Genomic DNA, 16,174 nt, shown 5'->3' with positions numbered 1-16,174 from the left:
GAGAGGGAGAGAGACAGAGAGAGAGAGAGAGGAACAACACAGTGCCAAACTTGAGGCCAACCTCTCTCCTCCCATCTCATTCTTTCCTACATGGGCACTCGCAGTTTGCAGACAGCGCCAGTAACAGACCGAACTCTGTTGGAGAACGAAGACAGACCGACTCACTTCACCGGAAGATTAAGAAAAACTCAAGAGAAGATCCAACAAACATCCTCGGAGCAAACTTCTCTCATCCTCTCAGCAGCTCTACGAAGGTAAAACCTGCCAAAAGAAAACCGGCCGTCTTTTGTGCAAAGACTTCTCGTGGATTTCTTCGGGTGGAGTCGATGACCCCTCCCATGTCGTTCGATGACTGATGACCCTTCGACTCTGGTGTTGAAGTCACAACCTAAAATTAAACTTCACAGGTTTTTTAATCACTGTTTAAAAGTTTAGATATGGTCAACTTTGACCACTTTCTTTAAAAGTCAACTGTTAGAGTGGAATTATCACTTTCCTCTAGTAACTGTGATTGGAAAAGAAACTGATTTAGAGTCAGCAGGTGGATAATCAGGATTTTCTCTACAACAGTAACAGACCGGTGCAATGGCGACACCCAAAAACACCCCGCGAGGTGCCAGCTCACCAACATCCCCCAACCGCATCACCCGGCTGCAGGAGAAGCAGGACCTGTGCAACCTCAACGACCGTCTGGCCGTGTACATCGACAAGGTCCGCTACCTGGAGAACGAGAACGCCGGCCTGCGTATGCGCATCACCGAGTCGGAGACGGAGGTCAGCCGCGAGCTGACGGGCCTGAAGGCCGCCTACGAAACCGAGCTGGCCGATGCCCGTCAGACTCTGGACTCCGTGGCCAGAGAGCGAGCCCGTCTGCAGCTGGAGCTGGGGAAGCTGAGGGACGACCACAAGGAGCTGAAAGCCAGGTGGGACACTGCTGCAGTCCAAATCTACGTTTATTGTTTTGTGCATGTGCTTGCATTTTTTTAAATATAGTTATAAGTGATACTAACTAGGGGGGGGTTAATGGGTGCCCCATATTTAGGGGCATAGAAATCCTTAACACCACCCCTGTGTATTGCCAGGGCGCATATAACCTTTAAAAGGCAAAATAACAAAAATAGTAACCTTAGAAATGAAAAGTTCATTGGAAAATAAATAAAGTGGTATATAAAATAAGCAACGCTATTTATATACATATGTAAGTTTTATATCCTGCTGAACATGTTTTTTTTTGTGGGTGTCACTGATGTTGGCTCCAGTGATGAGACGTGGGGATCGCAGAGAATTAACACGTGGCCCCTTTAAGGGCTTTTAATGATACAGTCTCATTACTCTGGTATGTGCAGTGGTTTATTGTCGCTAATTTTAGCATTAGACGGATAAAGATGTGTAACTGACTCCCAGTCAGTTCTTCTCTCACTTTTTACCCTACAGTAACAGGTAAAGTTAGATTATTTAACAACAGCAAGGATTGTTTTAACCAGTCGCCTCTTTACCAAGAAAGGCTTTTGGTCAAAATCTAAAATGGATATAAACCCGTGATCCAGATATTTATTTTATCGGTTGATCATGAAAGAAACATCTTTCCCCCGAAGCTCCTGAAACCTCCGTCTTCAGCCAAATCCTCCTCAGTTTGCTTCATTCATTCCTCTGTGCCGAGAGAAAGTGTGCGATCGCAGAGTTACTGTGTAAAACATGTGATTAACAACACTGAGTCATTAGCTCCTTGTGAACGATGCTTGTCTAACTTCTGCTGAGACGCTCTGCCGCTGGGCCACTCCCTGTTCACATGCCCTCCTCATTGCTCACTCCTTGACGTTGGACTTCCACTCCGTCTCCTTCCTCTGCCGCCGCATCCAGAGCCTGATGACTAACTCTTTCCCCCGGGTTTCTCCTCCTTCAGCAAAGCAATCATTATACACACACAATACGTGGCAGCAGCTCATGCCTCCATTGCTTTTCCATAAATATTGAGATGATGGCCCTCGTGTGTTTGGCAGGAGTCACGGCGTTGCCATGGCAGATTCCCCAGCTCAACGCCAAAGGCTGTGGCTTGTGGCGACCAGACACACGGCCTGGCTACAGAGCACTGTGGTCTATGAGTCATATGCGCCGAGGTCTTTCCCAAAGATTCAAAAATAGCTCATATTTGATTCATTATAGACTGTAAAGGAAACTGCAGGAACTCAGTTTCCACTTGGTTCTTAAGTTACAGGACAAAGCGAATGTGGTCTATTAGGATCAAAGACACGTGACCCTGATGACCTCTCTGTCGCAGGAACACCAAAAAGGAGTCGGAGTTGGCCGGAGCGCTGCAGAGGGTCAAAGACCTGGAGGCGCTGCTGAACTCGAAGGACGCGTCTCTGACCACGGCCCTGGGGGAGAAGCGGAACGTCGAGGTGGAAAACAGGGACCTGAGGGCCCAGGTTGCCAAGGTACGCTCCATCCCACGCCCCCCCCCCACGCTCAGAACGCCCAGTGGAAACACATCTGGGCTCAATCCTGCACAGGCTGCCTGCAGGACACCCAGCGTTCAGCCTGTCCCTAATCTCCCTCCTTTGTGTTTTCCACATCAGGGACACTGTTACAACCATTTCCTTTTTACTCGTGCCACCACTATGTATTTTTGAAAGGGCTGAGTTCAGCATGGAGACTCTGTCAGGGCCACGTGACCTCAGCTACTTTGATTAAACGACAGATTTCCTGCTCTCATGCCAACGTTTTGGAATAAACAAAAACATGCAGTAACCACAGTGTATTAACTGCATACGTCTGTATTGCACAGCCTGTTTATGGGAATGTTTGTGCGTTTGCTGTGAACTAATGTTCAGTTCCTTGTTGGCTGGTTTAGCTGGACACCAGTTTGAACGATGCCAAGAAGAAGCTGCAGGACGAGATGCTGAGGAGAGTGGACGGAGAGAATCGCATCCAGACTCTGAAGGAGGAGCTCGAGTTCCAGAAGAACCTCCAGGCCGAGGTCAGAGAGAAACCCTCATCACCACCGATGCCTTCCACCTTCTCCCCCGTCATGCGTGCTGAATACATTTTCTAACTCTCCACCAGGAGCTGCGGGAGATAAAGCGGCGTCACGAGTCTCGTATGGTCGAGTTGGACAACGGCCACCAGCAGGACTTTGAGAGCAAACTGGCGGAGGCGCTGGTGGAGATGCGTTCCCAGCACGAGCTGCAGATCAAGATGTACAAGGACGATATTGGGAAGACGTACAACTCTAAGGTGGGCCTTTCATGTGAGCATTTTAAAATGACAAACAGCACAGATAAAATACATATACAATGAAAACATCATTGTTGAAGTACAGCAGCAGTTTCACAAATTTGTTGTGTTCGAGCAAAATCACTCAGAGTGAAGTTACAGTCTCTTCTCAGTTTCATGGATCTTCCTCCTCGTTGTTTGTCTTCCTCAGCTGGAGAACGCTCGCCAGTCTGCGGACCGGAGCAGCCACCTGGTGGGAGAAGCACACGAGGAGCTGCAGCAGACACGGATCCGCCTGGAGTCCTCGTCCTCTCAGCTCAGCCAGCTGCAGAAACAGGTTCTCAGAAACAAATCCTCATCTCAATGCATTCGCACCAAACATCATCAAACTTATGACTTTGGGAGATAAAGTGATGCAAAGTTGTTTATTCTATTACTTTGAACCCAGTTTCCACCAAATTCAAGCCTGAGTTTGACATTTCTCTTGCATTTTCCTGCTGATTATTAGTTTACTGACTCTTATTGTACTCGTCTGCTCCTGATCCAGCTGTCGGCCTGTGAGGCGAAGGTGAGGGACATGGAGGCCGCTCTGTCCCGGGAGCGGGACACCACCCGTCGCCTGCTGGGAGACAAGGACAGAGAGATGGGTGAGATGAGGCAGCGGATGCAGCAGCAGCTGGATGAGTATCAGGAGCTGCTGGATGTCAAGCTGGCTCTGGATATGGAGATATGTGCCTACAGGAAGCTGCTGGAGGGGGAAGAGCAGAGGTATGTTGGACTATGTTGAGTCTCTGCTGTGGGGTCATGATGACTTTATTTAACACAACCAGAGGTTTGCAGCAATAGGAGAGTTTCAGTTATACCTCTTTGTCTTTATCGTCATCCCTCTACCATGTGTGTCCCTGCAGACTGCGGCTGTCCCCCAGCCCTCCGCCCGCTAGAGCGGCAGGGAGTCGTTCCTCTACCTCGGCAGCTCACTCCCGATCCGTCCACTGCAGCGCTCAGAGCTCTGCCACCAAGAGGCGCCGGCCCAACGACACGGACAGCGAGGCCTCCAGCTTCGCGGGAGGAGCTGTGGCCCGCACTCGCATCACCCAGCAGGCGTCGGCCAGCGGGCGGGTCACTGTGGAGGAGGTGGACCAGGAGGGGAAATATGTCCGACTCAGCAACAAATCAGATGAGGTGAGAAGATGAACATATTGGCAGGATGATTAAACAGGATTTATCTTTCATTCAACCGTCAACTTTCTCCTGCAGGATCAGAATCTGGGGAGCTGGCAGGTGAGGCGACAGGTGGGGTCGGGCGCAGCCATCAGCTTCAAGTTCCCGACTAAGTTCACCCTGAAGGCCGGGCAGAGGGTGACGGTGAGCAGCATCTTCATTCACCTCCATCACCGAACTCAGCACACTGACAGCTATCACACCCAACACTGTGTCTTTTTCATGGCTATTAGATCTGGGCCTCTGGTGCAGGCGGAGCCCACAACCCTCCCTCTGACCTGGTGTGGAAGACCCAGACGTCCTGGGGCACCGGGGACGTGTTCCAGACGACTCTGATCAGCGCCAGCGGAGATGTGCGTAACTTTATTTAAACATAAAGCTCATATCATTACATGAATTTCTACTTTAACATGTTAATAAACACGTTTTCTTCCAGGAAATGGCAATGAGGAAAGTCACCCGCACACAGTTTGAAGACGAGGACGATGACATGGTGAGAGAAATCATTTAGAATCCTGACAACTGATAACATCCTGTATCTATGCACTGCATGACATATGAACACCAATTAACCAATTAATATACATTTAGACAAAGACGTCTTTTCACTTTGTGTGTTTCTTCTTGTTGAGTTTTCTACTGACCAGCCTGTGTGTTTGCGTCTCTCTGCCTCAGCAGGTGGCTCACAGCACCTGCGGGGACGGTGAGTACAACCTGCGGAGCCGCACCGTGGTCTGCGGCTCCTGCGGACTTCCCTCGGACAAATCCAGCAGCTGCTCCGTGTCCTCGCCCGCCCGCTCCTTCCGCAGCGGAGGCCTCTCCGAGGGTCTACTGCCCCACTCCTACGTGTTCAGCAGCACTCCTCGCAAGGTGGGCTCTGCTACACGGCCTGAGAAGAGACATTACTCAGCGACTTGGAGTGTTTTCATGCAATTAACATGTTTTGTGTTTTCTTCCTTTCAGACTGGATCCAGAGTGGAGACCTGTCCAATCATGTGAGCCCTGGGATCCTCGATGGAAACACTTAGACTCTGTTAGGTTTCAGTTATGTAGTACTTTAGTTACAAGTCGTAGTTCTTTAGTCCATTTCCTGTGAGTAATTTCCAAGATCTTGTATGCAATCAAACTTTATACTGCTTTTTTATAATGTACATAGGCATGCAAATTTTATTAAATTTAAATGGTGATGTAAGCAGCCATTTGTATTTTTATTGGTGACATTGAGAATTTGAAACTTCTGCCAGTTTTCCACCCGACAGTAAATGAAGAACATAAATGTAATTTTAACACATTAACAAATTGAACCAACAGTTTGGGCTAAAATCATGTTACTGGTTTATTAGTGGTGGGTTAAATCCACAGTTCCTGTAACTGTTAGATAAAGATCAGACTTTACTTATCATACCATAACATCAGATTTGCATCTGTAAACATACTGACGCAGCAGGGCTGCAGGGAATTGAGTAAAATTCTTCTGGAGTTAAAGTGAAGAGACTCCCACCCTGCAGATCCACAGGAAATTATGTAATTTTTGACTGATTTTAATAAACATGTTTTCAGAAATGTGGTGTTTGTTAATAATGATTTGATAGTTGTTGCTCCTTCTTACCACAGCATGGGAATAAGCTTCTTTAAACTTTGTGTCAGTTCTTTTTGACTGGGATTAATTTGCTGTGTCTGCATATTATTCTAAAAAAGTGTGGAATTCATATCTACAAATCTCAAACCTTCAGATTATTGTATTCATTTACATATTCGTGTATATACATAAAAAACAACTTCATTGAATCAAAACAAGAGAGAAAAAGGATGAAAAGGTTCAGGTGCCGATGCGAAGGATGATTAAACATTCATTGTGAAATTATAAATAATTTTCCAGGGAAAACTTACTTACGATTTCCTTTGCTTGATAATGAAAAAAGAGTCAATAATTGTCCAGTAATAATATGAATATCTTGAAACGAACCATTCCTGAAATAGGGGTACTTTTATCTTTTAATACTTAAAAATAATGTTAAATAAATAACTTTTTGTAAGTTTTGTGGTATTTCCATTTTTATCCTTCATACTGTCACCATTTTCCATCATAAGAGCATTTCTCACTCTCTAATCTTACTTCCGCCATAAAACGGAAGTACTATTTTATTTTGAAATTAGACCAGTGTTTATATATATATCCAGACCCGGAAGTAGTCGTCACCTCAGTGTTTCTCATGTTGATGTTCGAGTCCTCGGTTTATCCGCTCGTTGTTGATCCGTAAGTTTTGTTCAAAGGAAAAAACGTCTTAGCTGAATCGTTTTGAGGAAATAACCTTTAACATTAAGTGAGTCAATCTAACGTGTTAAATTACACAAACACGTGTAACGTTAGCAAACAACACAAACTGAAGCTAAAACCTCAAACTTGTTCTTTCTGTGTTTTTAAGAAGTTGATTGTTAGAGAGTGAACCTTCTGCTTTAATAACTCACCTGACTGTGAGAAGAGAACTTTAACACAGAATAACATCAACATGGGGTCATGACATTCAGCTGCATGTTAGAATAAAAACGAGTGTACAGATGTATTTAGTGGATTTATTTCTATAATAAACAACTAGTTATTATCATGTTTTCATATTTAGATTGGTAACAATTAAGTGCATATGTTTTTATACATAATTATTGCAGCACAGATTTAAACCAAGTGTTCTGCTTTATGAATATCAAACTATGACTATATATATTTAAAAATGCACAATTTTCCCAATAAAATACTAAATGGCTGTAAAAAAGGTGTTAGTGGGCATTTCATCCATACAGGAATAAAAAAAGTGTTTTTAAATGAAAGTAAACCAGAGAAGCTAAACACGGTTTATTTAGTAGTGTGTTATTATTAACAGGTTTTATCAGGTTACTGTAAAGCATCCTGAGCACCAGCCACGTGCATGGGGATGATTTATTGTAGAAAACAAGCTGCAGGTGGACGGAGGGAACTTAGAGGAAAAATGCAAGTAAGCAGTGAAAGCAGTGCATCAGCAGCACAAGGCAGCGATATCAGCAGATTGTGCAGAACAGCTTTTAACAGCACTCGACACACGTCTGAGCCACAGCTCCCTGGCTTCATGGAAAAGCTCCTTGTTTTAACAGAGGCTCCACAGTTACATGTCTGACAGTTCATGAAGCCATGTGATGGGGCTGAACGTCCCTCAGCTCAGTTGAGATCATGTGTGTGTCCTCTGTTCCAGCAGCTCGGATCCCTCTGGATGTTGAGTGCTCGGGCTCTGTTTGGGATCGGGGTCCTGGTGACGTCCAGAGCCGCCTCAGTCCTCGCTCAGACGGGGACATGTCCTCTGCCCGCTGCAGCTAACAACCACCAGAGCAACTGTTTCAGAAGCAGAGCAGCGTCCACCATGGCCAAGACCATCAAATATCTCGGGTGAGGTTTCACGTCTCGCACACGGAGCAGTAAAAAACACCCACAGCTTGTAAGTGTGAGTCCAAACTGAGCTGTAGATGCTCCACAGGCAGGAGGAGGCCCAGCACATTGACGAGGAGCTCTTCAGTGAATACGGCTTCAGTGTGGACCAGCTGATGGAGCTGGCTGGACTCAGCTGTGCCACAGCCATCACACGGGTGAGGTTTAAAGCAAGGCTCTTATTTTGAAATGAAATGGACAGTGTTTAATGTAAAGCCAATTAATCAATTTAGCAAAGTAATCAAGAAACAGCGTAAGTACATGTCTAAATCTGATTATTCCCTGAAGCTTCTCTCATCAGTAGCTGCTGTGAAGATGGTTGTGTTGTGATTTCTTTCTGCAGGCGTATCCGATCACGTCCCTCGTCAAGGCCAGACCTTCCCTGCTGGTGGTTTGTGGACCAGGTAACAACGGGGGCGACGGCCTGGTCTGTGCCCGACACCTCAAGCTCTTTGTGAGTGTCCCACACTTGTGTTACAGTAAAAGCAGCTTTCAGACTTTCCCTGAGGTCCGGTCATAATTAAATAAAACCTCTGTGGAGCTTCAAACCTCGTCTTTACCAATAACTGTTTAATCCGACCTCCTTTCTTTGCCTGATCTACCTTATGGATGTGTTGGTGATAATAATATCTTTGTGTGTTGTGTTGTCTTGCAGGGTTACGAGCCGACCATCTTGTATCCGAAGAGGCCCAACAAGCCGCTGTTCCAGGGCCTGACCACCCAGTGCCAGAAGATGGAGATCCCTTTCCTCACTGAGATGCCTGAGGTTCCGTGTTAATCAATTATGCAGCAGCTTCGTTCTCTGTGGTGGAGGAAATGTTTCTGCTTCTTGTGTTTATGACTGTGCATTTTGTTTCAAGCTGTAAGAGGCCTGACTTTCACAGAATTTGATCTCTGTAAACAAGCCTCACTGCAGATGAATCCTTGTGGGAGAAATGGGTTTAATCGCTCATAAAACCACAGTCAGAAATATGATCAATATCTGATGATGCACAAACTGAATTAGAGGCCTCACACGTTTACTTTGTAAAGTAAAAGTTTGCCTGTCTTTCAAGACAATGAAAACAATAACCATTAATTTCTCTGTACGTGATTATCTTGTCAGGCCAAATTGATTGATGAGGCTTACAATCTGGTGATCGACGCCATCTTCGGCTTCAGCTTCAAGGGAACCGTGCGAGAACCTTTCGGTTTCATCCTGGACGTGCTGGAGAAAACCACAGTCCCCATCGCCAGCATCGACATCCCCTCAGGTCAGTCCTCACACACTCACAACTTCACACGGACTAAACCAGTTTAAACGGTTCTCTGCTTACGGTTAATTCCTGTGAACATTTTTCTGAAATGAGCAGCGATTAAAACGTGGAGAAGAACGGATCTGATGGGCTGAATGGTGTAGATGCTTCTTTTGAGCTGACAGTGTATTAAATCGTTGGATAATGGTTGTATTCTTTCATTTTTCATGGGCCTCATGTTATTTCTTCAAACATTAAGTTGTTTGCATCTACAAATCTTTGAATGTATATGAAATAATCCTGAAAAATCGCTGAACTCATAAATCTGCTGTTCAAGCTCGTGATCCCATAGGGAAGAAGTCTGTAGATTTCAGTGACCCTTTGACCTTTTGACCTTGTGACTTTGCCTGTAGCACTAATATCTGACTAATGACTTATTCACTGTGGATCATGACACTTTTGTGTGTGTGTGTGTGAATTTAAAGGCTGGGATGTGGAGCAGGGCAGAGCAGACGGACTCCAGCCCGACATGCTCATCTCTCTCACCGCGCCGAAGAAGTCTGCCTCCTTGTTCAGGGGACGGTACCACTTCCTCGGGGGTCGCTTTGTGCCACCGGGCCTGGAGAGGAAGTACCAGCTCAACCTGCCTCAGTATCCCGGCACCGACTGCGTCTTACAGCTGTAGGAGATTTACGTTTTAAATCAGACAGGACCGTTGTTTCTCCAGGAAGGAATAGGGTCGACACTAATCATCTTTCTTTCTCAAAGTTAGAGGAGCTTATAAATACCTCTCATCTTTGTACCTTGATGGTGTTTGAGCCGGAGGGAAACTGGTTTGTGATGTCGTCCATCTTGAAATCCTGTCTCTGCTTTTCTGTCTTTATAAACTGAACCTGAGATCTGAAGTTACCTCTCATCTGACCGTCGGACTGAAAACAAATGAGCGTATTTCTCTAAATGTTGAACTATTCCTTTAAATCTGTGAATGAAACTGGTTCTGATTGGATGAGTGGTTGTGGGAAAGTGTTTAAAACCATGAGAAACCTGAACAGACTGGAGTAATATAAAGAACATGAAACAAACAGGATTGGATTTGTTCTCATTATTCCCACATCAACATAACGACAGATGACATCTCCACCTTGTACCTTTTCTCAGATTTTATTGAGCACATCTCAAGAGATCATTGAACAACTAACAACTGGAAAGACCGTCTATCATAACCCACCACATTCTATTTTATAAATAACATCACCGGACATAGTCTTGTTATTTAAACATCAGGTGGTGATGATGATATCGTAAAAACCTTTCTTTTGATAATCCATCTCACGGAGTCCAGCACAGACCCTCGTACATTTCCTATGAATGGATGATTACATGAAATACTGACTGTGTCGTATATGCTTTTTTAACAGTGTGGCTCATTAATGCATAATGCTTTCTCTTAAGTGCAGGACATGCTATTGCACGCAGAAGACTATTTACAGTGCTGGTGCCATGCTGTCGTCGTATGTCACATCCGCTTGTGATGTGTGCAGAGGGAAAGGTCGAATAGAGAGATGAGATGACGAAGAGGCTCCTCCCCCCGTTTGTCTTCATGCAGGTCGGAGGGTGGAAGGATGTTTTCAGGTCTGTGGAAGAAGCCTGAAGGAAAAGACAAGAGAAATGTAACTGTCCAATATTCAAATGTGCTTTAATTTACAAATACTATAAAACACTATATTTATTAGGTACACTACAGTTAGCTAAGTGCACATTAACAATAAACCCTTCTTTTATAATCGTTTTGTGTTACCTCCGCCAAGGAACTCAAGTTTTGCCCATGTCCATTTGTTGGTTAGCAGGATTACGTAAAAAGTACAAAATGTTTTTTTCCAGGATGAGATATAAACCTTTAAATGAAGGGTCGGATTCAGGACTCTTCTTTACTGTTGTAATTTCCCAGGGAATTATTCATGTCTCTTGACTATTTGACTATTTCATACCTTCGCCAGCCAATGACGTTTAAGTCCACGCATGTTTTTTCCAGACTCATGAGGTCAACGAGAGCTTTGACCACCGAAATCATTTTGGCTCATGTCTGAATCCAAGTGACAAAAGTGTGAATAAAAGTCCTACAGTCATTCTTGAGATATGTTCACGAAACCACAAACATGTCTTGTGATGCCACCGTGACCTTTAACCAACAAAATCAAATCATCCTCGAAGTCTCAAGGCGCTTTTGAGATTTCTTTTTAATGGAACTGATATCTGTGCGTCTGTGTAATATGATGAGGCCTGGATGAAGTTAAGAGCACTGTTGCTAAGAATCCATCACTTTGGAGTTGATTGAATATTGAATTTTCACATACCTGTGCTATTCTCCAACCTGCACCCCGGCACAGTTATCTTTACCCTCCGAGGCTATTGCTAAATATTCAGCATTTCTAGAAGGAGGAAAATAATTACAAAAAACAAGTCGTAAATGTTTTACTTCATCACAGTGACATGGCTTTTACGAAAAGTAAAAATACAAAAACAAAGATAGGACAGGTCTTTGTTTTGTTTTTTTTTGACTTACAGTAGGGAGAGTTTGGTTTTTACTAGGGAGGACGAAGACATGACGGGACGGACAAGACGGAAACACGACAAGGAGACAGACGGAGCGTGAGATGGCAGACAAAGAGACACACATGAAAACACACAGACAAGATGTAAATGACCTGGAGTTAGTAAGTACGTCAGAGGACAGATGAAGAAAAGGACAGAGACATAAACCAAAGAGAGGATGTAACAAAGGTATAATTATAGGTGTGAGTTCAGCAGTGGGACATAAATAAAGAACACAGACTTTTTAAAGAAGGAAAACATGGAACAGAAAAGCAAGTTTGCGGATATTTGAATTTTCCAGCCTGTTAAACTTAATGCAAGGTTTCACAACTTTCAGTTTCAATCGTGCAAAACGTTTTTTTCTTTTTAGATTTTCAAATCCGTTTTCAGATATTCAGAATATGGTAGAATACGTCTCCCACAGGTTTTAACCTTGTCTCTATACAAACAAGCACGAGAGCAGAATCGTTAGCAGAAAACGTGTGAGCTGACAAATACTTCAGGTTTTAATCCTAATGGGAAAACGTGGATCTCTTTTCAAAAACACAAATTGCAGAAACATGTCTTTCGCTTAAACAGCCAGTTTTCAATGCTATTGAAAGATTAAAAAAAATTCAAGGCTTTAACAGCTCCGTAATAATATACTCACGCCGCTTCTCGTAGCGCCTCCTCCCCGGCCGCTGAGATCTTCTTGTAGCAGTAAATCATCTCTATGAGGAGCCAGACCTGCAGCCCGATGATGGTCACGTACATCATGACCTCTGACACGATGGAAGCGGTTCCTCTGGTCGCTGCAAAGGAGGCGGCAGGAAATCAACTCATCAGACCAGACACTCACAACCCTCCATCCAACAGGAAACATCCCTCAGACGATGGAGGATTTACGCAGGCGTGTGGCAGATTGCTTTTTACACTGGACGATCACTGTCTGGTCAAGGATGCAATCAACCGCGTGTGCGTCATTCCTGATTTGATTCTGAGCAGGAGTCCTCTGGGATATAGGGTGAATCATCATCATCATCATCAGAAGCTGCTGCACCTTCCCTTTACATGCCACACGTTCTTTCCAGAATATTTAAAGCGATGCAACGAACGTGATCCGTTAAAAACCAAATCTACCCGAGACAAAGAGAACCAGCTTTCTGATGCTGAACCCCCCGTGTTCCCGTGTTTAGCATTCACCACAACGAAGCTCTCACACACACTGATGCTGACTTTCTCCACTACTTCAACCCTGCCTCCTCCATGTTAGCAGATGGGGATGGAGTGTTGGTAATTTGATGGAAATCCACATTGGATGAATGGGATGAATCGGTTACATCATTTACATCTAACCTTGGCATTAAACAGATTTGTTTCTCAAAGAGGATATCTGTAATTTAAGGTATTTCTTGTCACAAGTTGATGTAAGTTTGGTTTTAATTATTTATTTAATGCAAATACAAAACAAGCCAAGACTTGCTGAGAAAGTGCTCAGGCTTTTTCTAGTCTCTTACGACTAGAGGTGTTCATTTTCTGTCTATGCTGGGAATCCCACCATTTTCAGTTTGATCTAAGCTCATATGAAAAAGACCTCACGCCGTGGTCCCCATACCTTTAGCCACCACGGTGAGGTGGACCAGTTTGCTGACCAGAGTGCTGTACTCGTGGTTGGGGTAGATGAGGATGCGGTTGAAGTAGCAGCGGAAGGTCCCCGTGTCGTTGAAGGTGATGTTGAGCACGTATATGGATCCATCCTGGATGTCGTTGCTCGACTTGCTGCCGTTCCAGTCCACGCGGTCGATGAAGTCCTCGTGCTCGATGGTGGCGATTCCACTGCCGTACGTGTAGATCTGGGAGACAAAGAGACCGGAAGGTTCATCGAAAGGCGAAAGTGACAGAAACCTGCATTGTACACAGAATAGTTACACAGAGCTGGAATCAAATCATCGAATTCATAGTTTGTGAATATAATGAGATGGCCTTAACATTCTTTACGTTGTATCTGTTATTCTATGTTCTCTACCTATTCAGAATGTTTCCTGAGCTGCTGTAGAATGTCTAGTCCCCCTCCAGGGATCAGAGAAGACTCATGATAGATGACAGGAGGTCAAGGTTCAATCGTTATATACGATATGGAGCTGGAGGGTTAGGGCAGCATGTGTTAATCATTCCTTACTGCCACATCAAGTACAAATAAACAACAAATATACAAAGACCCAAATCCTTCATTAACTATCCCGTAATTTAACTATGTGTTTGTATGGGTCAATGTTTTCTCCATTGTTTTTACTGATTTCCAAGAGAATAATTCATGGATCCAGAGGAAAAACTAAAATCTGGCATATTTGTGGGGACTGATATCTCTTGAGTGTCTTTCAGATATATGGTATTTGGATGTTGCTGTGCTGCACCGGGCACTGTGCTCAGCTACATGATCACCACATGCTCTCCAGTGACGAGCAGAGGAGTCAGCACAAGGTCAACACAGGCGTGGGTCATCTCTGCAGCTTTAACGATCTCTGAGTGAGAAGTCTCACCTCTGATTGCTCACAGCGACCTCAGCACCGGATGCTATCACGTGATCGGGGACAACATGTGTGTGTATATGTGAGTGAGAGACACACAGGAAGGAAGAGAGCTTGATTGTCACTGCATATACATGTGTATAAATATAGCTTGTGTCTTAAAGGGATGCAGCCTGGGACAAGTTTTTACTTTAACGATTCCCAGGACGAGTAGAACTCCAGGAAGGAGCCCCATTAGTGCTGCCATCAGACTCCAAATACAACTCGTTAAATTAATGGTGCACTCACAGGGAAAAAGTCGGCTTCTCCTTTGGGCTTGAAGTACCATTCGATCACGGCTGTGCTCTCCACCTCGCTCCTCAGCTTGCAGGAGACGCAGCCCAGCTTGAAGCCCTTGCCTGCCACTGCCTCGGTGTCCGAGGCCACCTCTGCGCAGGCCGCATGGCTCTGGTGCACTGTTCAGAAAGGAAGGAGGTGTATTTCTCTTTATTCAGCTCTGGGTTTGCATGAGGTAGAAACAACGTGTGAAGAACTCACCGAACAGCGTGCAGAGCAGAGAGAGGAGCAGGAGCTGTGATGCTGCCATGTCACTGGAGCGGCTGTCCGGTTCTCTCTGGACGAGGATCCTCAAAAACTACAACCACCGACGCCCCAGAGGATTGTTGTCGAAGCTCTAAGTGACACCTATACACAGAGCACCTCCACGTTTGCAAGGACTGACACTTCAACTATATTTCGGAGCTTATCTGTAGATTTTCAAAAAGCCGTAGGCCGGTAAAGTGCAGGCTAACCTCACTTGTGTGTGCCTGGCAGCTCATGCAATGTTAAGTGCAAAAGAATAAATGTGTGTGTGTCCCCAGGCTACTCCCTCGTACATGTGTTTATGATGTGAGCAGGCCTGAGATCTGTCAGCGTCTCCCTTCTGTGGCTCGACACTGTCCTGCGTTGTTTACAGAATATTATCACCACAGATTAATGCTGCTTCCTGATTCCGGACAATAAACGTGCCCCCACTGGACTCATGCATTCAAGTGGAGATGAGATCAGATAAGATACTGATCCATTACTCCCACAATGGGGGAATCTGAAAGCCTGTGCGCTGGTATTTCTCAGCTCTCAATCATCCATGAGCATCATTAGACTATCTCTGGTAGCTGGTGACTCGCAGTGCTCCCCAGATCAACACCCTGAGATTTGATTATGAGCTTCCCAGAGGTCCTAACGGGAGATGCACAGAGGGATCGTTACATCTGCCTGCAGGGGCCACATTGCTCCCTCTATGTTGACTAGCTAAACACAAGCTGGAGAGTGTGTATATATAACGTGCAGCACAGCAAACACCAACCTGCGCGTCTACAATGCACCCAACATGCCAGTGCATATACTTATATAACACGCATGCTTCTATGGGGATTGCATTGCTACCTCTTGCGGGGAAATGGTGCACGAAAAAATAAAAGTAGAGAAATCCCAGTCCTGGATGAGAGGCCTCCTCGAAGCACACACAAACCAAATGTCCTCCCCGTGTGATGCTGGTGGGAACACTGGTAATCTCACCTATCTACCGACCTCGGAGAAGAGATGCGTCCTTCGCCTTGGCATCGCAGGATAAACAGGTGCGTGAGGGACGGGAGCCGCACGTTTCAAATGAATTCAATGAAACGTGAGAATATGTGGAATAGTCCTGCGCTCGGTCCGCCGCGGTCCTCCTGCGCCACAGCGGCTCCTCCGTGGCTCCGTGCGGGAGGATGCTCGCTGCAGATGCACTGCGGTAAATCCCCGCGGCTGTGCGGGGCTGACTGGGCAGATGCTGCGGCGGATGCTGCGGAATTTTAAAGCTGCTCTTAAAAAAAATAAAACACACGCTACACACTGAAAAGCATCCGCAGGAGGCCTCACCTTGATTTCACACGGAACCTGACGGGTGGGGGGGGGGGGGGGGGAGAGAAAAG

General features: G+C 45.3%; 3 protein-coding genes across 8 annotated transcripts; 2 read left to right on the top strand and 1 right to left on the bottom strand.

Annotated features, from left to right (window-relative positions):
* Positions 1-172: 172 nt before the first annotated feature.
* Positions 173-5,977, top strand: LOC133972319 (lamin-A-like). 2 transcript variants are annotated; one of them, XM_062409712.1, is made up of 13 exons: positions 173-254; positions 571-923; positions 2,279-2,435; positions 2,852-2,977; positions 3,064-3,234; positions 3,425-3,550; positions 3,761-3,981; positions 4,122-4,395; positions 4,471-4,578; positions 4,668-4,787; positions 4,871-4,927; positions 5,113-5,304; positions 5,398-5,977. In XM_062409712.1, the coding sequence occupies exons 2-13, from the start codon at positions 586-588 to the stop codon at positions 5,431-5,433; spliced, it is 1,926 nt and encodes a 641-aa protein (XP_062265696.1). In that variant the 5' UTR covers positions 173-254; positions 571-585; the 3' UTR covers positions 5,434-5,977. The 2 variants fall into 2 exon arrangements, with proteins under 2 accessions (XP_062265696.1, XP_062265695.1); XM_062409711.1 differs by having other exon boundaries at positions 5,110-5,304.
* A 625-nt stretch (positions 5,978-6,602) lies between these two features.
* naxe (NAD(P)HX epimerase) lies at positions 6,603-10,205 on the top strand. Of its 4 annotated transcripts, none has more exons than XM_062409732.1 (7): positions 6,603-6,691; positions 7,659-7,849; positions 7,938-8,046; positions 8,232-8,342; positions 8,544-8,654; positions 8,994-9,141; positions 9,609-10,205. In XM_062409732.1, exons 2-7 carry the CDS (start codon positions 7,677-7,679, stop codon positions 9,806-9,808), a joined length of 852 nt encoding a protein of 283 aa, XP_062265716.1. In that variant the 5' UTR covers positions 6,603-6,691; positions 7,659-7,676; the 3' UTR covers positions 9,809-10,205. The 4 variants fall into 4 exon arrangements, with proteins under 4 accessions (XP_062265716.1, XP_062265717.1, XP_062265715.1 ...); XM_062409733.1 differs by having other exon boundaries at positions 6,605-6,691; positions 7,662-7,849; XM_062409731.1 differs by having other exon boundaries at positions 6,627-6,758.
* Positions 10,206-10,256: 51 nt separating this feature from the next.
* On the bottom strand, positions 10,257-16,128 carry scn1bb (sodium channel, voltage-gated, type I, beta b). 2 transcript variants are annotated; one of them, XM_062409741.1, is made up of 7 exons: positions 15,780-16,128; positions 14,760-14,906; positions 14,511-14,677; positions 13,310-13,547; positions 12,365-12,506; positions 11,478-11,552; positions 10,257-10,770 (listed from the first exon to the last, which is right to left on the bottom strand). In XM_062409741.1, the coding sequence occupies exons 2-6, from the start codon at positions 14,806-14,808 to the stop codon at positions 11,483-11,485; spliced, it is 666 nt and encodes a 221-aa protein (XP_062265725.1). In that variant the 5' UTR covers positions 14,809-14,906; positions 15,780-16,128; the 3' UTR covers positions 10,257-10,770; positions 11,478-11,482. The 2 variants fall into 2 exon arrangements, with proteins under 2 accessions (XP_062265725.1, XP_062265724.1); XM_062409740.1 differs by having other exon boundaries at positions 14,760-16,128.
* Positions 16,129-16,174: the final 46 nt, after the last annotated feature.

This window comes from Platichthys flesus, chromosome 17, assembly GCF_949316205.1.
Source record: "Platichthys flesus chromosome 17, fPlaFle2.1, whole genome shotgun sequence".
Lineage (NCBI taxonomy): Eukaryota > Metazoa > Chordata > Actinopteri > Pleuronectiformes > Pleuronectidae > Platichthys > Platichthys flesus.
Note: the sequence above shows the minus strand (reverse complement) of the source record. Positions and strands in the feature narration are given on the sequence as shown.